The sequence below is a fragment of the Mauremys reevesii genome, linkage group 7, assembly GCF_016161935.1.
Source record: "Mauremys reevesii isolate NIE-2019 linkage group 7, ASM1616193v1, whole genome shotgun sequence".
NCBI classification, from domain to species: Eukaryota; Metazoa; Chordata; order Testudines; family Geoemydidae; genus Mauremys; species Mauremys reevesii.
In genome coordinates this window covers 80,863,696-80,891,019 of record NC_052629.1, presented here as the reverse complement: position 1 = coordinate 80,891,019, position 27,324 = coordinate 80,863,696, and the positions used below count along the sequence as shown (strand labels likewise).

General features: G+C 44.9%; 1 protein-coding gene across 12 annotated transcripts in view; it reads left to right on the top strand.

Moving 5' to 3' along the window:
* Window positions 1–27,324, top strand: part of DOCK3 (dedicator of cytokinesis 3) — a 625,234-nt gene that overhangs the window by 126,950 nt on the left and 470,960 nt on the right. For all 12 annotated transcript variants that reach the window (XM_039547580.1, XM_039547582.1, XM_039547590.1 and 9 more), the window contains exon 4: window positions 14,371–14,426. In XM_039547580.1, the coding sequence (XP_039403514.1) occupies window positions 14,371–14,426 (56 nt within the window). The remainder of the gene's footprint in view (window positions 1–14,370; window positions 14,427–27,324) is intronic.

The window sequence follows — 27,324 nt, the reverse complement described above, 5'->3', positions numbered from 1 at the left end:
AATCAGATAACGTCACACCCAGTATAGCCATTCTTATGTTCTTATACTTCACTGATTACTTCAATATTGATTAGCTGTTGGAATCTGATGAGAGGCCTGTAGAAAAGTTATGTAGTCTATATACTGTAGTCCAGTATTGCAAAAAATGATATCGAAACTTGCATCAGTGACTATGATTTTTAAAAGAAATGTATGTATTTGGAATATTGTTTTCCAGTCTATTTTTCCGTTCTTCTGGTGGAATTACTTATTTAAGTGGTGTGAAATTCAGTGTACATAGCTTAATTTCCCAGCATGTCCTCTCTCCATCCTCTAAATTAAACATACCGTCTTACTGTTCAGTCCCTACAAAACTACACACTTCAGCGTTGGCTTTTAGCAGGGTGTGTTAATGACTGTTTCCATATTTGACAGTAATATTTGACAATAATAATAACAATTTAATAATTGATTGTTCCATATCAATTTTAAATGTTTTAACTTATTAACTGATCTGGCCATGGTGAAGGTAATTGAGTCTTGTACTGTTTCAGTAAATTTATGCGGTAGTTTTAAAATACTTTTAATACTTTAAATGTGTTGTGAAAAAGACCACCAGCCAGTAAGCTTTTATCATCTTCATTTATGCAAGTACTTATGTGGCTTTATGTGCCAGATGAGAGAAATGTAGTTTTATTGTTTCTAAATGTTGTAAATCATTTTGTATTTACCTATGCTGATGCAAAGTTAAGCTGCTTAAAGTGATCCTTTTATAAGACAAAACAGGGTCATGTAACAGTGTCATTTACATTAACGAATAAAAAGTTCTTGCAGGAGTGCCTGAATGAGAAATACCTGGAATATTAAGCAAAGACATTTGCTTAGGTCTGTGTACGCTGCTGGCCTGTCTCCCCAGCCCAAGAAAGTTTGACAACATATCCAGAATCTGGTTCAGGTCCTCTTTTTCAGGGCTTTGGCTTTATTTCTTCCATATATAAACTGGTAACAAATTCCACATCAGCTGTCACTTCCCCCTGACCAAGGGTCTTCTGCAGGGGGCTACAGGTTTCTATGCTACAGGCAAATTGTCTCAGAGTCATTCACAAATTGTGCTTTTGACCCCACTGAGACAGGAGCGTCTTTTCAGAGTTTCCCTGTTCCTGTGAGCTTTTTTGCAGTCTTACAGGCAGTTCGCCCTGGGAGTCCCCCAACTCCAGGACCCACCACAGGATTCAGGGCCGGCTATACTGTTTTAGCCTCCCCAAGCAGCACGCCGAATTGCTGTCATGGACGGTGGGAGCAGTCCTTGCACCGTTAGGGCAGCACACGCGTTTCCGTGGCGGCAGCAATTTGGCGGCAGCTTCTGTCTTCAGCCGGAAGACAGAAGCTGCGCCGCCGCAGACAGCTGAACATAGATGCTGCCGCCGAATTGCCGCCGCTGTGGAAACGCGCGTGCCGCCCTAATGGCACATGGACTGCCCCCACTGTCCACGGCGGCAATTCAGCGTGCTGCCTGGGGGCAAAAACACACAGACTGCCACCCCTTGCAGATTGCCACCCCAAGCACCTGCTTGGAATGCTGGTGGCTGGAGCCGGCCCTGACAGGATCCAACCCAGTCCCTGTATCTCTCCCCAGGGACTTCTGCAGGAGCCTTCCTGCACTCTGCAACTCTCTCCCAACTGGGATACTTAGAATCACAGAATCTCAGGGTTGGAAGGGACCTCAGGAGGTCATCTAGTCCAACCCCCTGTTCAAAGCAGGACCAAACCCAACTAAATCATCCCAGCCAGGGCTTTGTCAAGCCTGACCTTAAAAACCTCTAAGGAAGGAGATTCGATTCCACCACCTCCCTAGGTAACCCATTCCAGTTCTTCACCACCCTACTAGTGAAAAAGTTTTTCCTGATGTCCAACCTAAACCTCCCCCTCTGCAACTTGAGACCATTAATCCTTGTTCTGTCATCTTCTACCACTGAGAACAGTCTAGATCCATCCTCTTTGGAATCCCCTTTCAGGTAGTTGAAAGCAGCTATCAAATACCCCATCATTCTTCTCTTCTGCAGGCTAAACAATCTCAGTTCCCTCAGCCTCTCCTCATAAGTCATGTGCTCCAGCCCCCTAATCATTTTTGTTGCCCTCCGCTGGACTCTCTCCAATTTATCCACATCCTTCTTGTAGTGTGGGGCCCAAAACTGGACACAGTACTCCAAATGAGGCCTCACCAGTGCTGAATAGAGGGGAATGATCACATCCCTCGATCTGCTGGAAATGCCCCTACTTATACAACCCAAAATGCCATTAGCCTTCTTGGCAACAAGGGCACACTGTTGACTCATATTCAGCTTTTCGTCCACCGTAACCCCTAGGTCCTTTTCTGCAGAACTGCTGCCCAGCCATTCGGTCCCTAGTCTGTAGCAGTGCATGGGATTCTTCCGTCCTAAGTGCAGGATTCTGCACTTGTCCTTGTTGAACCTCATCATATTTCTTTTGGCCTAATCCTCTAATGTGTCTAGGTCCCTCTGTATCCTATCCCTACCCTCCAGCGTATCAACCACTCCTCCCAGTTTAGTGTCGTCTGCAAACTTGCTAAGGGTGCCATCCTCCAGATCGTTAATGAAGATATTGAACAAAACCGGCCCCAGCACCGACCCTTGGGGCACTCCGCTTGATACCGGCTGCCAACTAGACATGGAACCATTGATCACTACCCGTTGAGCCCGACCATCTAGCCAGTTTTCTATCCACCTTACCGTCCATTCATCCAGCCCATACTTCTTTAACTTGCTGGCAAGAATACTGTGGGAGACTGTATCAAAGGCTTTGCTAAAGTCCAGAAATAGCACATCCACTGCTTTCCCCTCATCCACAGAGCTGGTTATCTCATCATAGAAGGCAATTAGGTTAGTCAGGCATGACTTGCCCTTGGTGAATCCATGCTGACTGTTCCTGATCACTTTCCCCTCCTTTAAGTGGTTCAGAATTGATTCCTTGAGGACCTGTTCCATGATTTTTCCAGGGACTGAGGTGAGACTGACTGGCCTGTAGTTTCCTGGATCTTCCTTCTTCCCTTTTTTAAAGATGGGCACTACATTAGCTTTTTTCCAGTCATCCGGGACCTCCCCCGATCGCCATGATTTTTCAAAGATAATGGCCAATGGCTCTGCAATCTCATCGGCCAACTCCTTTAGCACCCTCAGATGCAGTGCATCCGGCCCCATGGACTTGTGCTCGTACAGCTTTTCTAAATAGTCCCAAACTACTTCTTTCTCCACAGAGAGCTGGTCACCTCCTCCCCATACCGTGCTGCAGAGTGCAGCTGTCTGGGAGCTGACCTTGTCTGTGAAGACAGAGGCAAAAAAAGCATTGAGTACACTAGCTTTCTCCACATCCTCTGTCACTAGGTTCCCTCCCTCATTCAGCAAGGGGCCCACACTTTCCTTGACTTTCTTCTTGTTGCTAACATACCTGAGGAACTCCTTCTTGTTACTCCTAACATCTCCGGCTACCTGCAACTCCAAGTGTGATTTGGCCTTCCTAATTTCACTCCTGCATGCCTGAGCAATACTTTTATACTCCTCCCTGGTTATTTGTCCAATCTTCCACTTCTTGTAAGTTGTTTTTTTGTGTTTAAGATGAGCAAGGATTTCACTGTTAAGCCAAGCTGGTCGCCTGCCATATTTACTTTTCTTCCTACACATCGGGATGGTTTGTTCCTGCAACCTCAATAAGGATTCTTTAAAATACAGCCAGCTTTCCTCGACTCCTTTCCTCGTCATGTTATTCTCCCAGGGGACCTTGCCCATCACTTCCCTGAGGGAGTCGAAGTCTGCTTTTCTGAAGTCCAGGGTCTCTGTTCTACTGCTCTCCTTTCTTCCTTGTGTCAGGATCCTGAACTCGACCATCTCATGGTCACTGCCTCCCAGGTTCCCATCCACTATTGCTTCCTCTACTATTTCTTCCCTGTTTGTGAGCAGCAGGTCAAGAAGAGCTTTTCCCCTAGTTGGTTCCTCCAGCACTTGCACCAGGAAATTGTCCCCTACACTTTCCAGAAACTTCCTGGATTGTCTGTGCACTGCTGTATTGCTCTCCCAGCAGATATTGGGGTGATTAAAGTCACCCATGAGAACCAGGGCCTGTGATCTAGCAACTTCTGTTAGTTGCTGGAAGAAAGCCTCGTCCACCTCATCCCCCTGGTCTGGTGGTCTGTAGCAGACTCCCACCACGACATTATCCTTGTTGTTCATACTTCTAAATTTAATCCAGAGACTCTCAGGTTTTTCTGCAGTTTCATACTGGAGCTCTGAGCAGTCATACTGCTCTCTTACATACAATGCAACTCCCCCACCTTTTCTGCCCTGCCTATTCTTCCTGAACAGTTTATATCCATCCATGACAGTACTCCAATCATGTGAGTTATCCCACCAAGTCTCTGTTATTCCAATTACATCATAATTCCTTGACTGTGCCAGGACTTCTAGTTCTCCTTGCTTGTTCCCCAGGCTTCTTGCATTTGTGTATAGGCACGTAAGATAACTCACTGATCGTCCTGGTGTCCCAGTATGGGGCAGGAGCCCTCCCCTCTTGCACTCACCTACTTGTGCTTTCTCCCGATATCCCACTTCCCCACTTACCTCAGGGCTTTGGTCTCCTTTCCCCGGTGAACCTAGTTTAAAGCCCTCCTCACTAGGTTAGCCAGCCTGCTTGCAAAGATGCTCTTCCCTCTCTTCGTGAGGTGGAGCCCGTCTCTGCCTAGCACTCCTTCTTCTTGGAAGACCATCCCATGGTCAAAGAATCCAAACCCTTCTCTCCGACACCATCTGCGTAGCCATTCGTTGACTTCCATGATTCGATGGTCTCTACCCTGGCCTTTTCCTGCCACAGGGAGGATAGACGAGAACACCACTTGCGCCTCAAACTCCTTTATCCTTCTTCCCAGAGCCACGTAGTCTGCAGTGATCCGCTCAAGGTCATTCTTGGCAGTATCATTGGTGCCCACGTGGAGAAGCAGGAAGGGGTAGCGATCCGAGGGCTTGATGAGTCTCGGCAGTCTCTCCGTCACATCATGAATCCTAGCCCCTGGCAAGCAGCACACCTCTCGGTTTTCCCGGTCAGGGCGGCAGATAGATGACTCAGTCCCCCTGAGGAGAGAGTCCCTGACCACCACCACCCTCCTCCTCCTCTTGGGAGTGGTGGTCGTGGAACCCCCATCCCTAGGACGGTGCATCTCATGCCTTCCAATCAGTGGAGTCTCCTTCTGCTCTGTTCCCTCAGATGTATCATCCACTCCACTCTCTGCACTAGTACCTGCGGAGAGAACATGAAAACAGTTGCTCACCTGCATCTGTTTTACTGGTACATGGACGTTTCTGGTACTCTTTCCTCTTCTGGAAGTCACATGCCGCCAATTATCCTCGCTGGCCTTCTGTCCCCGCTGCGTAGCCTGCTCTGCATCTTCAGAACATTGTGCCCGCTGAAGCTGATCCTGACGTCTATCCAGGAAATCCTCATTTTCTTTTATGGAACGCAGGGTTGATATTCGTTTCTCCAGACCTTGAATCTTCTCTTCCAATATGGAGATCAGCTTGCACTTTGTACAGACAAAGTCACTTCTATCCTGTGGAAGGAAGACAAACATGGTGCATCCTGTGCGGGTCACAAGAGTGGCTCACTCAGCATCCATAGTCTCTTCCTTCTATGAGCTTCCTTACTTGTGGCAGAAGCTACTCAGAGAAACCTGTGAGAGGGGAGCCTGAGTAGGCTCTCTCCAGGCGAACTCCCAGGCAAACTCCTTCTGTTTGCCTCTCTGCTGTTCGCTGCTCAGCTGGTTCGCAGCTGACTGCCTTTTTAGAACAGTCAGGCCCAGCTGGAACAAAGCACTCCCAATTCACACTGTTCAAACAAGCAATTAAACAATCAAGCACACGGTCAAACTGCCAAACTGTCCCCTCAACAGACACTCAGATACTCACCAGATACTTTTCTGATGGAAGAAAAGATCAGAGGATTAGAGATGCAGGTGGAAACTCTGGTTGAGTTTAGAAGGGAGTTTAGAAGCTCAGACTTGCAGATGGAAGCAGGACCAAAGAACTCTGAGGGGAGACTGCTGGGTGAGGAAAGTGGAGAGTAGACGCGTGTGACTAAGAACCAGGCAGAGGAAAAGACGGGATAGTGAAGGAGCAATAGAGCTCAGGAACAGGTTTGCAGAGTTGGGAAATGAAGAAGGGGCATAGCAGGTGGTCGCTGAAGGTGAGAGGGCAAGGAAGAAGAGAAGAGCAGCTGGTCCTATAAGAAGAGTCAATGGAGATAACATCAAATATGAGCCCCAGGAGGATACGGGATGGGTTGCGGAGGATTGCAAGGGTGAACAGGAATCGAGAGGAATTGCAGCCAGAGGGAACAGGGGATAGACCGGAGAATCGCACCGTGACCGGGAAAAGGCAGGACTACGCGATTGGAGACTCCTTACTTAGAAGAATAGACAGGTCTGTAACCAGAGCTGATCCAGAGAACAGAAGGGTGTGCTGTCTGCCGGGTGCTAAGATACGGGATGTGGACCTGAGTCGGAAGAGGATCCTAATAGCGGGAAAGAATCCACTGATTGTCCTTCATGTGGGAACGAATGATACGGCTAGATTCTCGCTGGAATGTATCAAGGGAGACTATGCCAGGCTGGGGACGATGCTTAAGGCAATCGAGGCTCAGGTGATCTTCAGTGGGATTCTGCCTGTTCCTAGAGAAGGGCGACAAAGATGTGACAAGATTATGACGATTAACAGATGGCACAGGCAGTGGTGCTGTAAGGAGGGCTGTGGGATGTATGGCCACTGGGAGGCATTCATAGACAGAGGACTGTTCTCTTGGGATGGACTTCACCTGAGTAGGGAGGGAAATAGATTTCTAGGATGGATGTTGGCACAACTGATTAAGAGAGCTTTAAACTAGGAATTGGGAGGTTTAAACTAGGAATTGGTTGAGAGATGTCCAGGTAATCTCCACGACAAATTTTAACATTGAGAGGGAAGAAAACAAAGAAAGAAAGGATACAGCCATGGGTAGGAGAATGCACATACGGAGAAGGGTAGTGTAGATAGCCGTAGAAATAGCCGTGAAAAAGCTAATGCAATCTTGGGATGCATCAGGCGCGGTATTTTCAGTAGAGATAAGGAGGTGTTAGTACCGTTATTCAAGACCATGATGAGGGGAGATATGATTGCTCTCTATAAATGTATCCGAGGAATAAATATCAGGGAGGGAGAGGAATTATTTAAGCTCAGTACAAATGTGGACACAAGAACAAATTGATATAAACTGGCCATCAGGAAATTTAGACTTGAAATTAGATAAAGGTTTCTAACCATCAGAGGAGAGAAGTTCTGGAACAGCCTTCCAAGGGGAGTAGTGGGGGCAAAAGACATATCTTGCTTCAAGACTGAGCTTGATAAGTTTATGGATGGGGTGGTATGATAGGATAGCCTAATTTTGGCAATTAATTGATCTTTGACTATTAGCAGTAAATATGCCCAGTGGCCTATGATGGGATGTTAGATGGGGTGGGATCTGAGTTACTACAGAAAATTCTTTCCTGGGTGTCTGGCTGGTGAGTCTTGCCCACATGCTCAGGGTTTAGCTGATCGCCATATTTGAGGTCAGGAAGGAATTTTGCTCCAGGGCAGATTGGCAGAGGCCCTGGGTTGGTTTTTTTTTTTTTGCCTTCCTCTGCAATGTGGGGCACGGGTCACTTCCTGGAGGATTCTCTGCACCTTGGAGTGTTTAAACCACAATTTGAAGACTTCAGTAGCTCAGACATAGGTTAGGGGTTTTGATATAGGAGTGGGTGGGTGAGATTCTGTGGTCTGCGTTGTGCAGGAGGTCAGACTAGACCAGGGATCGGCAACTTTTGGCATGCGGCCCGCCAGGGTAAGCACCCTGGCGGGCCAGGCCAGTTTGTTTACCTGCCACATCTGCAGGTTCGGCCGATCGCTGCTCCCACTGACTGCGGTTCGTTGCTCCAGGCCAATGGGGGCTGCAGGAAGCTGCGCGGGCCGAGGGATGTGCTGGCTGCGGCTTCAGATGCATGGAGTGAAAATTACAGATGCAGACATAAATATACTGCCACATGAAGAGAAGGGAGTTACCTTACAAGAGGACAACCAGTGTTGACAGGGCCAATTCAATCAGGGTGGATGTGGTCCACTCCCAATAGTGGATGAGGAGGTATCAATACCAAGAGTGGGAAAATTTGCTTTTGTAGTGAGTCAGCCACTCCCAGTCCCTATTCAAGTCCAAATTAATGGTGTTAAATTTGCAAATGAATCATAGCTCTGCAGTTTCTCTTTGAAGTTTGTTTCTGAATTTTTTGTTGTTGAAGTATGGCTACTTTTAAATCTGTTATAGAATGTCCAGGGAGATTGAAGTGTTCTCCTACTGGAATGAAATGGTAGAGTTCATGATTCTAAGGAATGGTAGGAGGGAGAACAGCTAAATAAAAATAATGGATTTCAAGAAGGCTGACTTTAGCAAACTCCAGGAGTTGATAGGTAAGATCCCATGAAAAGCAAGTCTAAGGGGAAAAACAATTGAAGACAGTTGGCAGTTTTTCAAAGAGACATTATTAAGGGCATAAGAGCAAACTATCCCACTGCATAGGAAAGATAGGAAGTATGGCAAGAGACCACCCTGGCTTAACCAGGAGATCTTCAACGATCTAAAAATCAAAAAAGAGTCCTACAAAAAGTGGAAACTAGGTCATATTACAAAGGATGAATATAAACAAGTGACACAAGTATGTAGGAACAAAATTAGAAAAGACAAAGCACAAAATGAGATCAAACTAGCTAGAGACATAAAGGATAACAAGAAAACATTCTACAAATACATTAGAAGCAAGAGGAAGACCAAGGACAGGATAGGCCCATTACTCAATGGGGAGTGGGAAACAATAACAGGAAATGTGGAAATGGCAGAGGTGCTTAATGACTTCTTTGTTTTGGTTTTCACCAAGAAGGTTGGTGGTGATTGGATGTCTAACGTAGTGAATGCCAGTGACAATGAGGTAGGATCAGAAGAGGCTGAAATAAGGAAAGAACAAGTTTAAAATTACTTAGACAAGTTAGATGTCTTCAAGTCACCAGGGCCTGATGAAATGCATCCTTGAATACTCAAGGAGCTGACTGAGGAGATATCTGAGCCATTAGCGATTATCTTTGAAAAGTCATGGAAGATGGGAGACATTCCAGAAGACTGGAAAAGGGCAAATGTAGTGCCAATGTATAAAAAGGGAAATAAGGACAACCTGGGGAATTACAGACCAGTCATCTTAACTTCTGTACCTGAAAAGATAATGGAGCAAATAATTAAGCAATCAATTAAGATAATAAGGTGATAAATAACAGTCAGCAGAGATTTGTCAAGAACAAATCTTGTCAAACCAACCAGATAGCTTTCTTTGACAGGGTAACAAGCCATGTGGATAAGGCGGAAGCAGTAGATGTGGTATATCTTGACTTTAGTAAAGCTTTTAATACTGTCTTGCATGACTATCTCATAAACAAACTAGGGAAATGCAACCTTGATGGAGCTACTATAAGGTGGGTGCAAAACTGATTAGAAAACTATTCCCAGAGAGTAGTTATCATTGGATCACAGTCATGCTGGAAGTGCTGGGTCCGGTTCTGTTCAATATCTTCATCAATGATTTAGATAATGGCATAGAGAGTACACTTATAAAGTTTGCAGATGATACCAAGCTGGGTTGCAAGTGCTTTGGGCCTGCTGCATACAAACAGGGAAGAACTGGTAGGGGAAGTAGGGTGGCAACCTAGGCAGCAGTGACCATGATATGGTTTCAAGTATCAGAGGGGTAGCCGTGTTAGTCTGGATCTGTAAAAGCAGCAAAGAGTCTTGGGGCACCTTATAGACTAACAGACGTTTGGGAGCATGAGCTTTCGTGGGTGAATACCCACTTCAACATGCATCCGACGAAGTGGGTATTCACCCACGAAAGCTCATGCTCCCAAACGTCTGTTAGTCTATAAGGTGCCCCAAGACTCTTTGCTGCTTTTACATGATATGGTTGAGTTCCGGATCCTGACAAAAGGAAAAAAGGAGAATAGCAAAATACGGACCCTGGACTTCAGAAAAGCAGACTTTGACTCCCTTAGGGAACTGATGGGCAGGATCCCCTGGGAGACTAATATATGAGGGGGCAAGGAGTCCAGGAGAGCTGGCTGTAATTTTAAAGAAGCCTTATTAAGGGTGCAGGAACAAATCATCCCGATGTGCAGAAAGAATAGCAAATATGGCAGGCGACCAGCTTGGCTTAACAGTGAAATCTGCAGTGAGATTAAACTCAAAAAGGAAGCTTACAAGAAGTGGATATTTGGACAGATGACTAGGGAGGGATATAAAAATATTGCTAGAGTATGCAGGAGTGTAATCAGGAAGGCCAAGGCACAACTGGAGTTTCAGCTAGCAAGGAATGTGAAGGGTAACAAGAAGGGTTTCTACAGGTATGTTAGCAACAAGAAGGCGGCCAGGGAAAGTGTGGGACCATTACTGAATGAGAGAAGCAACATAGTGACAGATGATGTGGAAAAAGCTGAAGTACTCAATGCTTTTTTTGTCTCGGTCTTCACAGATAAGATCAGTTCCCAGACTGCTGCACTGGGCAACACAGTATGGGGAGGAGATGAGCAGCCCTCAGTGGTGAAAGAACAGGTTAAGAACTATTTAGAAAAGCTGGACATGCACAAGTCCATGGGTCCAGATCTAATGCATCCAAGGGTGCTGAGGGAGTTGGCTGATGTGATTGCAGAGCCATTGGCCATTATCTTTGAAAATTTGTGGTGATTGGGGGAGGTCCCAGATGATTGGAAAAAGGCAAATATAATGCCCATATTTAAAAAAGGGAAGAAAGAGAACACAAGGAACTACAGACTTCAGCCTCACTTCAGTCCCCGGCAAAATCATGGAGCAGGTCCTCAAGGAATCCATTTTGAAGCACCTGGAGGAGAGGAAGGTGATCAGGAACAGTCCACATGGATTCACCAAGGGCAAGTCATGCCTGACCAACCCGATTGCCTTCTATGATGAGATAACTGGCTCTGTGGATATGGGGAAAGTGGTGGATGTGATATATCTTGACTTTAGCAAAGCTTTTGATATGGTCTCCCCCAGTATTCTTGCCAGCAAGTTAAAAAAGTATGGATTGGATGAATGGACTATAAGGTGGATAGAAAGCACCTAGATTGTTGGGCTCAATGAGTAGTGATCAACGGCTCGATGTCTAGTTGGCAGCCGGTATCAAGCGGAGTGCCTCAGAGGTCAGTCCTGGGGCTGGTTTTGTTCAACATCTTTATTAATGATCTGGATGATAGGATAGAGTTCACCCTCAGCAAGTTCGCAAATGACACTAAGCTGGGGGGAGAGGTAGATATGCTGGAGGGTAGGGATAGGGTCCAGAGTGACCTAGACAAATTGGAGGATTGGGCAAAAAGAAATCTGATGAAGTTCAACAAGGACCAGTGCAGAGTCCTGCACTTAGGAAGGAAGAATCCCATGCACTGCTACACGCTCGGGACCGACTGGCTAAGCACCAGTTCTGCAGAAAATTACCTGGGGATTACAGTGGACAAGAATCTGGATATGAGTCAGCAGTGTGCCCTTGTTGCCAAGAAGGCATATTGGGCTGTCTTAGTAGGAGCATTGCCAGCAGATGGAGGGAAGTGATTATTCCCCTTTATTCATCACTGGTGAGGCCACACCTGGAGTACTGCATCCAGTTTTGGTCCCCCCACTACAGAAGGGATGTGGACAAATTTGGAGGGAGTCCAGCAGAGGGCAATGAAAAGGATTAGTGGGCTACGACAGATGACCTATGAGGAGAGGCTGAGGGAACTGGGGTTATTTAGTCTGCAGAAGAGAAGAGTGAGGGGGGATTTGATAGCAGCCTTCAACTACCTGAAGGGGTTTCCAAAGAGGATGGAGCTAGGCTGTTCTCAGTGGTGGCAGATGACAGAAGAAGAAGCAATGGTATCAAGTTGCAGTGGGAGAGGTCTAGGTTGGATATTGGGAAACACTATTTCACTAGGAGGGCGATGAAGCACTGAAATGAGTTACCTAGGGAGGTGGTGGAATCTCCATCCTTAGAGGTTTTTAAGGCCTGGCTTGACAAAGCCTTGGCTGGGATGATTTAATTGGTGTTGGTCCTGCTTTGAGCAGGGGATTGGATTAGATGACCTCCTGAGGTCTCTTCCAACCCTAATATTCTATGATTCTATGGAGGATATGATTAAAATTCAAAATGGATCTGGAGAAACTGGAGAAATGGTCTGAAGTAAATAGGATGAAATTCAGAAAGGACAAATGCAAAATATTCTATTTAGGAAAGAATAGTCAGTTGCACACATACAGAATTGGAAATGAGTGCCTAGGAAGGAGTATTGCAAAGAGGGATCTGGGGGTTATAGTGGATCACAAGCTAAATATGAGTCAACAGTGTTACACTGTTGCAAAAAAACAAAACAAAAAAAAACATCTTTTAGGGATGTATTAGCAGGAGTGTTGTAAGCAAGACATGAGAAGTAATTCTTCTGCTCTACTCTGCACTGATTAGGCCTCAACTGGAGTATTGTGTCATAGAATCATAGAATATTAGGGTTGGAAGGGACCTCAGGAGGTCATCTAGTCCAACCCCCTGCTCAAAGCAGGACCAATTCCCAACTAAATCATCCCAGCCAGGGCTTTGTCAAGCCTGACCTTAAAAACCTGTAAGGAAGGAGATTTCACCACCTCCCTAGGTAACCCATTCCAGTGCTTCACCACTCTCTGAGTGAAAAAGTTTTTCCTAATATCCAACTTAAACCTCCCCCACTGCAACTTGAGACCATTACTCCTTGTTCTGTCATCTGGTACCACTGAGAACAGTTTAGATCCATCCTCTTTGGAATCCCCTTTCAGGTAGTTGAAAGCAGCTATCAAATCCCCCCTCATTCTTCTCTTCTGCAGACTAAACAATCCCAGTTCCCTCAGCCTCTCCTCATAAGTCATGTGCTCCAGCCCCCTAGTCAGTTCTGGTCACCAAATTTCAGGAAGGATGTGGACAAATTGGAGAAAGTCCAGAGAAGAATAACAGGTCATGTTTTCTAGACCTTTAATCATTTTTATGAGGGAAGATTGAAAAAATTGTGTTTCTTTAGTCTGGAAAAGAGAAGACTGAGGGGGGACATAACAATTTTCTAGTATGTAAAAGGTTATTACAAGGGGGAGGGAGAAAAATTAACCTATGAGAATAGGACCAGAAGGAATGGGCTTAAATTACACCAAGGGATGTTAAGGTTGGACATTAGGAAAAACTTCCTAACTGTCAGGGTGGTTAAACACTGGAGTAAATTGCCTAGGGAGGTTGTGGAACCTCCATCATTGGAGATTTTTAAGAGCAGGTTAGACAAACACCTGTCAGGAAGGGTCTAGATAATACGTAGTCCTGCCATGAGTGCAGGGGACTGGACTAGATGACCTCTCAAGGTCCCTCCCAGTTCTGTGATTCTATGTATGTAACTTCACTCGTGGGAAAATTCATTGATGTCAATAGGAATGTCCCAGTAAGTAATGTTACACATGTCCTGAATAATTATTTCTCAAGATCAGGTCTTTTGCGCTATATATGAAATACCAAATTGATCTACATTCCGGAAAGCCACTGCAGATGATGTAAAGTTGATTTTTTATTGTTATAAAACTTGTTATCCTGGCAACAGCATTCTGCACCATCTGTAATCTATACAATCACAAAGTTTAACCTTAAAGTGTCAAATCAGAGGATAAAAAGAGGGATGATACATTTTTAAGGGTGGAGTGTGATGGAAAATAGGTTCATTCTGAGGATTAAGTCCATAATTTGACAGTCAGAGAAACCACAATAGATAACAGCGTAAATATTCTTTGAATTAACAGCAAAAATTAACTCTTGTAAAGAGCAAAGAGGAAAAAGTAGAAAGTATTGTTGGAGACCAGTATTCTATTTCAAACCAGAAAATTAATGATTTTTTAAAGTTGCTTTTTAGAATTATAGAGCTTTCAGATGTTTTGGTCTGTTTGCTGTGATATTTTTGTTGGATACATACACAAGTTTTTGGTTTTTTTCAAGAATGAAAGATTATATAACTTACATAATTGTCAAATCAACATACTGGCCTATTCTGAGATATGTTGAAGCCATGTGATGTGACTATAATTTGAATATTGATTTTGACAGTGATAGCTTGTTTTGCACCATAGATGAAATTGGAAAGTTGGCAGTTATGAAATGTTTGCTAATTTTGTTATAATGAAAACTGTTCAAAGCTATGATTGTATTTTTCTGACAAGTAGAATTATTATTCTCTCTTGCAGGGGATCTTTCCTGCTAACTATATTCACTTGAAAAAGGCAATCGTCAGTAACAGAGGGTGAGTATTTTTCTTGATTATTAAGAAGTTGCCTCATTTGTGTAAATGGAGAGAATCTGAGAAATGATCTGATTGGAATTTTGAAGGGATATTGTAAAAAACTTTCCTACAAAATGTATTAATTTTCTTTCTTGTTGTGTATGATACTTAGGGCTCTACCAAATTCACGGCTATGAAAAACATGTGTCAGACTGTGAAATCTGGTCTACCCCATTGAAATCTGGTCTTTTTTGCGCTTTTATCCTATACTATACTGATTTCACGGGGGGACCAGCCTTTCCCAAATTGGGGGCCCTGACCCAAAAGGGAGTTGCAGGGAGGTTGGAAGGTTATTTTAGGGGGCTTGCAGTATTGCCACCGTTACTTCTGTGCTGCCTGCAGAGCTGGGTGGCTAGAGAACAGCAGCTGTTTGCAGGGAGCCCAGCTCTGAAGGCAGTGCCCCGCCAGCAGCAATGTAGAAGTAAGGGTTGCAAAATGCAATACCATACCATGCTACCCTCACTTCTGCTTTGCTGCCTTCAGAGCTGGGTGGCTGAAGAGTGGTCACCGCTGACTGAGGGCGCATCTCTGCAGGCATCAGCGCAGAAGTAATAGTGTCAATACCATACCATGCCATCCTTACTTCTGCGCTGTTGCTGGCAGTGTCTCCGCCTTCAGATCTGGGCTTCCAGCCAGCAGCTGCTGGTCTCCAGCTGCCCTGCTCTGGAGGCAGCACTGCTGTCGTCTGCAGCAGTGCAGAAGTAAGAGTAGCAATACCGTAACCCCCTGTACAATAAACTTATGACCTCCCCCCCACTCTTTTTTGGGTCAGGACCCCTACAATTACAACACCGTGAAATTTCAGATTTAAATAGCTGAAATCATGAAATTTATGATTTTTTAAATCCTATGAGAGTGAAATTGATCAAAATGGACTGTAAATTTGGTAGGGCCCTAATGATACTCTTTGAATCTTGAAAATCAAATGTCATTCTCTGGGGTTCTGTTCTCCATTTATCAAATGTCACAATTGTATTTTTAATATTGGAAGAATAAAAATGACTGTGTTTACACTCCTCTGGTTGTGCACTGGAAAAGTAACATATGGATGATGTCATCAGTAATATGTACACTTTTAAGAAACCATTCACACTCCCTGCTCACTGTTCTCTAACATACATGGGCTCACTATTTTATTGATTATAGTATGCTAAGGGACCACAGATATGTAGCCAGCACCTCTTATTTTGCTATGATCAGACCTTCAATTACTTCTCATGATTCTTAGCCTCCTAAGTGCTTAAGTTACTTTTGAAAATTGAACTAGGAGTATAATTTTCAAAAGCATCAAAGAGCCAAAGTCCCTGTTTTTTAAAAAGGGAATTAGGCAGGCACTTTTGAAAATTTTACTTTGTGTGTGTGTAAAATAGTGTGCTGATGATGAAGTCTAGGTATTGTCACCTAAGAGCAGAGTGTGATATTAATATACAATAACTCAGGGCACATCTTTAAAAATTATCAGCTGTACATAGTCAAAACTTGGGAACAGAAGGCCTTGCTGTTCTGTGACCCCTTTCATGCAATATTTTGTTGACATAACATGTTTCAAGAGAAGGTAACTACGCTAATAACTTAGAAGGGGGACTTGACACTTCAAGATAAGTATCAGTCCATTGAACCATTACAGGCTGAAAAAACTCTGTGCATTGGGTGAAGCGTTGAGGTGGTGTTATGTACCAAAGGAATATAAACTTCCACAGGAAACAGTGAGATCAGTGACCCACAAAGCAGCAAAATCGGTGTATGAACCATTGAAGGCAACATCTCCTTGCTTCCATGATGTGTTAGCAACTAAGACTGAGCTACAAAGATGCTGAAGGAGATCATTGCTGTGAAGAATTGCTCTGGCATATTGAGGAACTGTAGGAGCGCAGGGCAGAACAATCAAGGGATACAGAAACACTGTCCAAAATAAAGCCAGTAATAAGAGCAACAGAGAGCTGGAACTAACCTAAATGGCTGCAGTCGCATAGGCGGGTTCCTTAGCTGTGTTCAGAAAGGAATATAAAAGTAGCATGTTCTAGAAGGCACTGAGGTATTGGCAGGTGATTTCAGAAGGCCAAATATATTGCCTACTGGTACTTTAGAGGGCCAGATATCTTAGAGGTCTAGGGGAGTTCCAGCCTTTCTTGTGCTAAGGAGTTGAGATCCAAGAGTAGGGATCTAGTTATTATTCACAGACAAAAACCTATATTAAACTAAAGTGAAAGTTGAGAGTACACATCAGGTAACATGGGATAAAAAAAATTTAAATAATGTTGTAATTATCCCCAAAATAAGCATTGCAAACCCAGGACCACAACCACTAAAATGTCTTAATCATGATCAAATGGTTGCTCTGTGGTATCACTTTTCTGTCAGCCTAGATGCCTATATTGTATGTAGCATTTTGATTGTGTATAGATGTTGTGCCATCATATAATCTAAAACCTTATAGTAATGCAAAGATGTAAGGGATTGAGGCCTATATCCTCAAAAGATATTTAGGCACCTAACTCCCACTGATTTCAATGGGAATTAGGTGCCTAAATACCTTTGAGGATCTGGGCCTTAGTGTTAGGTGTACTGTGGAAATCTTGGCCAAGATTTTCAGAAGTGTCTAGTGATTTGGGGTGCTTTCAAGTTTTCAGTGACCAATTTGAGACACCATAAAAGGGCCTGATTTCAGAGGGCGGGTGCTCAGCACTTTCTGAAAAGAGATTCAAATTGAGCACCAAAATCTTGAGGCACTGAAAGTCGCAATTTTTCTGAATTTGTTCCTCTGCATTGCACACTCTTTAATCATCAGAATTTCTCCCAGCCAGCCAGGAAGATACTGTGGGAGATGTAGGAAGGATCTGATAGAGGGAGGGATCCTATTCCTGCATTCCAAACCAGTTCACTGATATCCTAGTTCAGCAGTTCTCAAACGGGGGTACCCCAGAGGGTCTGCAGGCCCCGCTAATCAACACCTCCCCCTCCCTCAACTCCTCCCCCTCCCTACCAGCACCTCCTGCATGCCAGAGAACAGCTGTTCAGCAGCGTGCAGGAGGTGCTGGGAGAGAGGGGGAAGAACAGGGATGGGGTGTGCTTAGAGGAGGGGTGGAATCATGTTGGGGGCTGCCAGCCCTGCTGATCAACTCCTCCCCCTCCGTCCCAGTGCCTCCTGCATGCCAGGGAACAGCTGTTCGGCAGTGTGCGGGAGGCACAGGGATGGGGTGTGCTTGAGGGAAGGAGCAGGAAAAGGAGGGGCAGGAGTGGAGCAGGAGCAGAAAGAGGTGGAGCAGGGGTAGGGTCTTGGGGGAAGGGTGGAGTTGGGATGTAGCATGGGGCTGAACGGGGTGACTTGGGGGGTCCGTGAAAATTTTTAAATCAAAATGGGGGTCCTCGGGTTGCTAATGTTTGAGAACTGCTGTCCTAGTTCATTGTGCGTATGGTTTGGAGCTAGGCAGTTCTAAGATGAATTCTCACTTCTTTCTCATCAGTCTTGATAATTCATTGCACTTTAAAATCCCTATTTAGAGAGGCTTCACATCAATACCTGTAAAAGGTTCCGCTGTTGTTCTTTTTCGAGTACTGGTCCCTCTGGGTATTCTTTGTGGGGTGTGCATGCACTCTGTTCACTTGGGACCAAAAGTTCCTCAGTAGCAGTGTCTATTAATCTGTGCCTACATGCCTCCTCATGTTGAAAACCACTGGCATAGATGGCGTTGTGGACCAACTACCTCTTCAGTTCCTTTTCTACAGCTCACAGTCTGGGATGAAATACTCCTGTGTCTGTATTCTCTTCTTTCACTTGACATTTATCTTTAAATAATTGTAAATAGTTATTTCATTTTTACTTTTAGTTAGCTTAAGTCTAGTTTACTTAGGGTTAAGGTGGGTGGCGGGTTCCTGTCTCACCGTGTCCCTCCATGACAGTGGGGCCTTATCCTTCAGGATTCTGCCAGTTCAAAGCTTGCTTTGCAGGTAACAAACAGTGAACCCGAACACCCAGGTTCCCCAGAGATGTCTCCCTACAGTGTCCAGCCCTTTCTTGAAACATTCATAATAGTTATTAAGGGTATGTCTACACTACAAGAGTAGTTCGATTCAACTTAACTCGAATTTGTGGAATCGACCTTACAAAGTCGAATTTGTGTATCCACACTAAGGACACTAATTCGACTTTGTGAGTCCACACTAACGGGGCAAGCATCAACATTGGAAGCGGTGCACTGTGGGCAGCTATCCCACAGTTCCCGCAGTCCCCGCTGGCCATTGGAATTCTGGGTAGAACCCCCAATGCCTGCTGGGGGAAAAAATGTGTCGAGGGTGGTTTTGGGTAACTGTCATCATTCAACTGTCACTCCCGCCCTCCCTCCCTGAAAGCACCGGCGGGAAATCTGTTCGCGCACTTTTCTGGTCAGTGACAGTGTGGACGCCACAGCACTGCGAGCATGGAGCCCGCTGCGATCATCGCTGCACTTATGGCCATTGTCAACTCCTCGCACCTTATCGTCCACCTCTTCCACAGTCAGCTGCTGAGAAATCGGGCGAGGAGGCTCCGGCAGCACGGTGAGGACATGAAATGTCAGAGTGGCACAGACCTCTCAGAAAGCACGGGATCCCGCGCCGTGGAGATCATGGTGGCAATGGGTCATGTTCATGCTCTGGAACGGCGATTCTGGGCCTGGGAAACAAGCACGGACTGGTGGGACCGCATAGTGCTGCAGGTCTGGGATGAATCACAGTGGCTGCGAAACTTTCGCATGCGTAAGGGCACTTTCCTTGAACTGTGTGACTTGCTGTCCCCTGCCCTGAAGCGCAAGGACATCCGGATGCAAGCAGCCCTGACTGTGCAGAAGCGAGTGGCCATAGCCGTCTGGAAACTTGCAACACCAGACAGCTACCGGTCAGTAGCGAACCACTGTGGCGTGGGCAAATCTACCGTGGGGGTTGCTGTGATGCAAGTAGCCCACGCAATCGTTGAGCTACTGCTCTCAAAGGTAGTGACCCTGGGAAACGTCCAGGTCGTCATAGATGGCTTCGCCGCGATGGGATTCCCATACTGCGGTGGGGCTATAGATGGAACTCATATCCCTATCCTGGGACCAGCCCACCAGGCCAGCCAGTATATTAACAGAAAGGGCTACTTTTCAATGGTGCTGCAAGCACTGGTGGACCATAGGGGACGCTTTACCAACATCAACGTCGGGTGGCCGGGCAAGGTTCCTGACGTGCGTGTTTTTAGGAACTCTGGTCTGTTTAGACGCCTGCAGGAAGGTAGTTTCTTCCCGGACCACAAAATAACTGTTGGGGATGTGGAGATGCCTACAGTGATCTTCGGGGACCCAGCCTACCCGCTAATGCCCTGGCTCATGAAGTCCTATACAGGCGCCCTGGACAGTGACAAAGAACTCTTCAACTACCGGCTGAGCAAGTGCAGAATGGTGGTGAAGTGTGCTTTCGAACGTCTCAAGGGGAGATGGAGGAGCTTACTGACTCGCTCGGATCTCAGCGAAACCAATATCCCCATTGTTATTGCAGCTTGCTGTGTGCTCCACAATTTCTGTGAGAGCAAGGGGGAGACCTTTATGGCAGGATGGGAGGTTGAGGCAAATTGCCTGGCTGCTGATTACGCTCAGCCACACACCCGTGTGATTAGAAGAGCCCAGCGGGAAGCACTGTGCATCCGGGAGGCTTTGAAAGCTAGGTTTCTCAGCGAGCAGCGTGACCTGTGACTATTCAGTTTCTTTACAGAGAAGCTGAACCTGCCCCTGTTTCTTTACCCAGTTACTGTTGACTATCCTCTGCAGTTACATACCCTGTTCACCCCGTTTCCCCCTTCCAACACACGTGTAAAAATAAAATACATGTTCCATTGTTACTTAACAAAGGTTTCTTTATTACTGACTTTGCGTTTAAAGGGTTGAAACTGGGACGCAGACTGTGCTGGGTAGGGTGTGCAGTGATGTAAAGACCGCCTCTAAACTCGAGGAATGACAGGCTCCTGCTCCTAGAGTGGTCCACAGTGCCGGACTGGTTGTTTCAACGGAGCCTGCCATCCCTCCTTTTTGGGACTCTGTGTGCGGGGGCTATGTGACCTTGTTGCGGGGGAGGACGGTTACAGATTCCCCTGCTGCATGGCTCTGTGGTCCAGGACAAGGACCGCTGCATAAGATCTGTAACCGCCCTCCCCCGCTACAAAGTCACGTACCCCCCCACCCACACAGAACATGGAAACCACCTCCCATACCGACCAGGGTGCCTACTGACTGCACTGTGTGTGTGACCTGCTGCTGATCCTGCCCCCGTGTCTGTACCCTGGTAAAGGTGACTGTCCTATGCAATTACCAACCCCCTTCCCCACCCCACCCCTTCAAACACAGTCTTCTGTACAAAAACATGACAGAAACAGTAATTAACAGCAAAGTATTTTTAATAATCAACTAGACAGTTAGGGGATGAAACTGGGATTGGGGCTTGGGTGAGTCAGGAAGGGAAGGACTTCTCAACATTTAGGGAATGAGAGCCACCTTGTATTTGTGCACTCTGCAGGGGTGCAGTGACTGTTTTCACGGCCCCTGTCGCCCCTCCTTCTTGTTACTTTGGGTGAGGGGGGTTTGGGACTTTGTGGCGGGGGAGGGCGGTTGCAGATACAGTGCAGGGGGGCTCTGTCCTCCTGCCTGCGGTCCTGCAGAACATCCACAAGGCGCCAGAGCGTGTCCGTTTGCTCCCTCATTAGTCCAAGCAGCGTTTGAGTCGCCTGCTGGTCCTTCTGACGCCACCTGTCCTCCCGTTCGCTGTGTGAGCGCTGGTACTGAGAGAGGTTCTCCGTCCACTGGCTCTGCTGGGCCGCCTTGGCTCGGGAGCAGCCCTTAAGTTCAGCGAACATCTCGTCCCTTGTCCTTGTCTTGCGCCTCCTAATCTGCGCCAGCCTCTGTGAGGGGGATGCTGGAACAGGTCTGGATACAGTGGCAGCTGTGTGATGGGAAAAAGGGAGTGAATTCCTTACAAAGATACATTTTTGCGAACTATGAACATAGTCTAGTCTGTCTCTGTGAACAAGACCATGCACAGCACCTATCTCATGAGCACTGACTCAGGACAAGTTCTAATTTTCGGCTTTCGCTTTCATTGCCTGGGGTCTTGCACTGGAGATCAGACAAGCGGAGCAGGACAGCAGAATCCGTGCAGCAGGCAGGCATGGTAAGCCATAGACTTTAGGCTGCTTAAAACTGAATGTATGGCACTGTCCTCTTGCTGCAGGCAATCCGGAAAGCATAAACTCTGCCCCTGTTCCACCTCCTCGCGGCTGTTCCCTGGGAAAGATCCCTGTATGCTGCCCCTCTGCAGCCTCCACCACGTGGCTCTAAACGGAGGCTTATTGTCATGCAAAGGAACAGTCAAGCATTCCCAATACTAACAGTACACAAATTACTCTAATTAAATGCAGGAGTCTCTGAGCGAGATCACCCTGAGGAGGATCACAGGGCGAGATAGAGAGCGCATGCTGCGTGAAAGCCAGCACAAACCAGGGGCCTATGCTGCCATGCTCGTGGAGGCAATGCTCCCAGAATACCTCATGAAAGCCTGGTGCGGAAAAGTGTGCTACCACGGAGCACCCAATAAGGCAGCTCTTCCCAGGAACCTCATGCGGAGGCTTTTCAGTTACCTCCAGGAGAGCTTCGTGGAGATCTCCCAGGAGGATTTCTGTTCTATCCCCAAGTATATAGACCTCCTTTTCACATAGTTCAGATTCCTGTTACATTAATAATAAAAGTTTACATGTTTAAAGCACTTACCGACTGACCCTTCCCCTGACTCAGGGTCCGGGGTAACTGCTGGGGAGGGTTGGTAGGGGATCTCCGTGAGGGTGATGAAGAGATCCTGGCTGTCGGGGAAATCAGCGTTGTAAGCGCTGTCGACTGCCTCCTCCTCCTCATCTCCTTCCTCATTTTCCCCGTCCGTGAACATCGCCGAGGAACTGGCTGTCGACACTATCCCATCGTGGGAGTCCATGGACACTGGTGGGACAGTTGCGGCAGACCCACCGAGAATGGCATGCAGTGCCTCGTAGAAGCGGCATGTCTGGGGCTGGGCTCCGGAGTGTCCGTTTGTCGCTTTGATTTTTTGGTAGCCTTGTCTCAGGTCCTTGATTTTCATGCGGCACTGCATTGCATCCCGGCTGTATCCTCTATCTGCCATGGCTTTGGAGACCTTATAGTAGGTCTTTGCATTCCGTTTTTTGGAGCGCAGCTCCGAAAGCACAGACTCATCGCCCCACACAGAGATCAGATCCAAGACTTCTCGGTCAGTCCATGCTGGGGCCCTCTTTCTACTCTGAGATTGCATGGACTCTTCTGCTGGAGAGCTCTGCATCGTTGCCATTGCTGCTGAGCTCTCCACGATGTCCAACCAGGAAATGAGATTCAAACTGGCCAGACAGGAAAAGGAATTCAAATTTTCCTTGGGCATTTCCTGTGTGGCTGGTCAGAACATCCAAGCTCGGACTGCTGTCCAGAGCGTCAACAGAGTGGTGAACTGTGGGATAGCTCCTGGAGCTACTAAGGTCGATTTCCATCCACACATAGCCTAATTCGACATAGCCATGTCTAATTTAGCGCTATTCCCCTCGTCGGGGAGGAGTACAGAATTCGAACTAAAGAGCCCTCTAGGTCGAACTAATTAGCTTCCTGGTGTGGACGGGTACACGGTTAAGTCGAATTAACGCTGCTAAATTCGACATAAACTCCTAGTGTAGACCAGGCCTAAGTTTGTTGCTTTTTATAAGACATAATATACTGCAGCTTGTTCACTTAACTGGTGCACTGAATTGGTTTATAGTAAAAGTAAAAGTTTATTTAACAAAAAGATGTAGGATTAAGTGATACCAAGTATAAGGAATAAAGGGCTACAAACAAACAAACAAAAAGTAAAAATACGCTTTTAAGACTGAAACTTAATTTCAGCAAGTTACAATCTTTTCCTAAGCAGATTTCTCATCTAAATTGAAATCTCTGGGAACTGAATCTCGTTAGTTGAAGGATTCACTTTTCTTAGATGTACAAGAGCTCTGGCTTCCTGTATCTGCCCAGTAATGCATACTAAAATGCCTTTCTGTTTCTGCTGATGTCTCCCAAACTTCTTTGACCTGGTTACAAAAGAAAGGAAGGCTTCCTGCTGTTCTTCCCTTCCTGTTGACTTTCCATTCCCCTGCTGATTCCTATGTAAATAGGGCTTCCATTGTTTTGATTCCATAATGTTTAATTTACATTGGAGACAGATCCCTCCTATGGAGGAGAAAACTAGTTTTTCCCTTGTGTTTGGTCACAGACTTTGAAGCATAACATCAGTGAGTATCCATAACTCCTCATATAGTGTTAATATGTACATTTCACCATGATATGAATCACCATTGTCTCACAGGCTTTCTTAAAAGATCTTAATTGATGCACTTTTATTTTGTATAAAATCAGTATATTTAATTGCTTATCATCTTTGATTGGCAGAAGCCCTGGGGGGTTTTCGCCTTCCTCTGCAGCGTGGGGCATGGGTCACTTGCTGGAAGGTTCTCTGCACCTTGAAGTCTTTAAACCATGATTTGATGGTTTAAAGACACAGGTTTGATACAGGAGTGGGTGGGTGAGATTCTGTGTCCTGCATTGTGTAGGAGGTCAGACTAGATGATCATAATGGTCCCTTCTGACCTTAAAGTCTATGATTCTATGATTTGAAGTTCAGACTCCCTGTCTTTATAGACCAGTAAACCTTTGAAATGTATTCTCAGATTAAGTTGGTCTCTCCTAGTGGGGTATAGATGACACGCTATCTTCCCCCTCCTTGTTAGCTTGATAGCTTTGTTAGCTTATATGTAAATATATTTGCATTGTCTCTTCCTGATGACCAAGCTGGTCAGACAAGCATATACATGTTCTTTTGTCTAAAGCAGACTGGGATTATGCATTGTTTGACAAACACATTTTAATAACATAATTTTAGCACATATTTATAATTTTGTACATGCCTCGTACATACATCATGCAATAATACTAATGATCAGTGAGTTAGTAGTTTTCCAGTGACATATTGTTTTGGGTATCTATCATGACAACAGTGTGTTAGGTGTAGTGAGTATGTCAGGTCTGACAAGAGTTGCTAACACAGAGTAGTAAACCACCAGTGGGCCTTTGTGTCAGAGACATCTGGGGCTAGATTTACACAATTGTTGAGCACTCACAATTGCAACTGAAGTAGATTGGAGCTGTATTTTGAACATATAAAGTGCTCTAAAGTGCTTTTGAAAAATCAGGCCTTAGTTTCCTGTAGTTGGATGCCCAATATTACTGGACAGTTTTGACAGTTCTGGCCTTAATCATTTTGTGCCTCAGTTTCTCATCTGTAAAATGTAGATGATTATGCTATCTAATCTCACAGAGGTGTTGCAAAGACAAATTCATTAATGTTTGAGAAATACTCAGTTACCATGATGAGAATACTACAGAAATGCCCATTAGTAAATTAATAATTTTGTGTTCGGTGCAGGATTTGGATAGTATCTGTTAAATAAGACCTGGGGCCATACATTGAATATGGAGACTAAAAAGTGTTGAATAAGTACCCATTCACCGAAAGAGGCAGGGGACCTACGTGAGTGTGTAATTAAAGATTGTACTGTAATGCATAGTTAAAATGGGACAGAATTAAGATTGCATGGATAGCCTTAATATTGGCATTTTCTAACTTTTGAAGGCTTGATATTGCTATCTTAATGTTCTTTTAATGTACTTTTAGGATGGAATATATATAGTACATTGAATTCCTATCTGTTTTTTTTCTCTTCAGGGAGGCTGCAAGTCTCTTATAATCCTTAGTTGTTACTGATTTAATGCTTATTTGCAAATTATTAATTTAGTTTTAAATTGGTAAAAGGCATCCAGTTTAATATCTCTAGGTTTTTTATATAATATTTAATGTAACATGGATTTTTAAAACAAATGTATAACAAAAATATGCACACTAACTGATCCAATACCTATAATTATCACTTATTAATGCCCTGTTTCTGGTAAACATCTGTAAACCGAGTAGATAAGGTCTTGGAGGGAATCCCGACAATATCTAAAGACAGACACAGTATATCATAATTTACAGTTTCTGGATAAAAATTCCCTTTAACTAACCTTTAGTAAGAACTATTTCTTTTTGTACCCAGTTTTATTTTAGCTTAGTTTCTTTCAATGGCCAGGTTGTAAGTGTATTTCATTAGAAACATTCTGGCATTCAAGGCTGGGGAAGCTAAAGGGAGCCTCAAGACAACCTGCACTGGAATTTAAACATTAGTCACTCATGCTTGTTCAAGTGTGACGTACATGAAAACCTATCTATTTAGAGTCTGACCTTGTCCATTGAAGAAATGCAATTTACAGGTTTAAAAAAAAGTTCATGATGTTATAAAGTAGACCAATAAAGACCTTTATTAAATTGTACAGCAGGGCATTTGACCAATTTCAAATTTAGACAGACAGACAACATGACATTTCATTGAAAGTATAGACAAGAATGCAAGTTTATAGGAATCTGAGCCATGATGCTTAAATGGTTTAACTGTAATCCTGTTATGCACTCTCTTTAAATTCAACTACATACTTGAAGGTTAGAGTTAATCTAGCAGAATGTTCTTTCTTGTCAGCAATGAAAGAAGCTTGCAAACCATTTTCCAAAAAAAATCTTTAGGAAACGTTTTCTTCAGATTCAGTGAAATTATTATTTATGTATTGTCATGTAAAACAATATTGTCTGGGTTTTTTTCCTACCTCTAGAAGATTTCTTGAATGTATACTGGGTTATTTTTCAACCTCTCTTTTGTAGTTCAGTGACATTTTAGGAAGAGCCCAACAGAAACTGTAGATGATTTTCAGCTTTCCTGATGTGCTGTTCTCAAGTTGTTGCCAACAGGCAATCCTTTTGATTCTCCTTTTGGTGTACATTGTCAGTGCGAGCCACTGATATGATCTTTGACTTACTCTGTAAATCTCAGTTCCACATAAAAGGCAATACTAGTCTAAGTTTATTATAGGCTGATAAAGAAACTTCTTTAACAGGGATCCTGAAGGCACACTAAAATTATAAATGGACTATAGAAGATTTTTCAGAGGCAAATATGAACTTTTCAAATACATTAAGAACAGGATTATTAATTACAAGACTCACAGATCTCTGTTCTTCCTTCAGGTATACCTATGCAAACCTTTGAAATCAAGGAGTTCATACAAAAGCCAGTGCAGAGTTATGCACATTATTATTTACCTGTGGCATGATCAGCATTGGTACAGATAGATGGGTGTTTGTGTATTTGGTCTATCAGACACATGGCGTCCAATTAGGATACAGGAATTTTTGTTCCCAACTCCTCCCCTTCTAGGCTTCCCCATCATTCCTAGACTCATACCAAAGAAACAGCTAGTGTATCATGCTGAAATGCCATTTTGGATCCTCTACTGACTTAATCTACTGAATGTAAAACTGGTAAAAGACAAGCCAGCTGGGAGCTACAAGCACTGTGCTGGATGAAAGTCTACTCTTTAGTCCCTGGTTGTGGGTCCCTTGTACATGAGTTCTCAGATACAGAGATTTTGCTCATCTTCTCTATATGGGGCCTCCTGTGCGGGAAAAGCCAAGTAAAATGCCACTGTGCTTCATCTCCCCCTGCAGAACTGGCAGTTTCTTTCTTTCAGGCCATATCACAACAGAAGGAAAATGGGGAGAGTTCCTATGAGGTGCCAGTAATTCAGGGGGAGGTGGCCATGACAACTATGTGGTCTTTTCCTCACAGTGAATTTCATGACCGCTTTCAGCACTCAGCTGTTCACAAGAGATAGGCAGAAGATGCATGAAT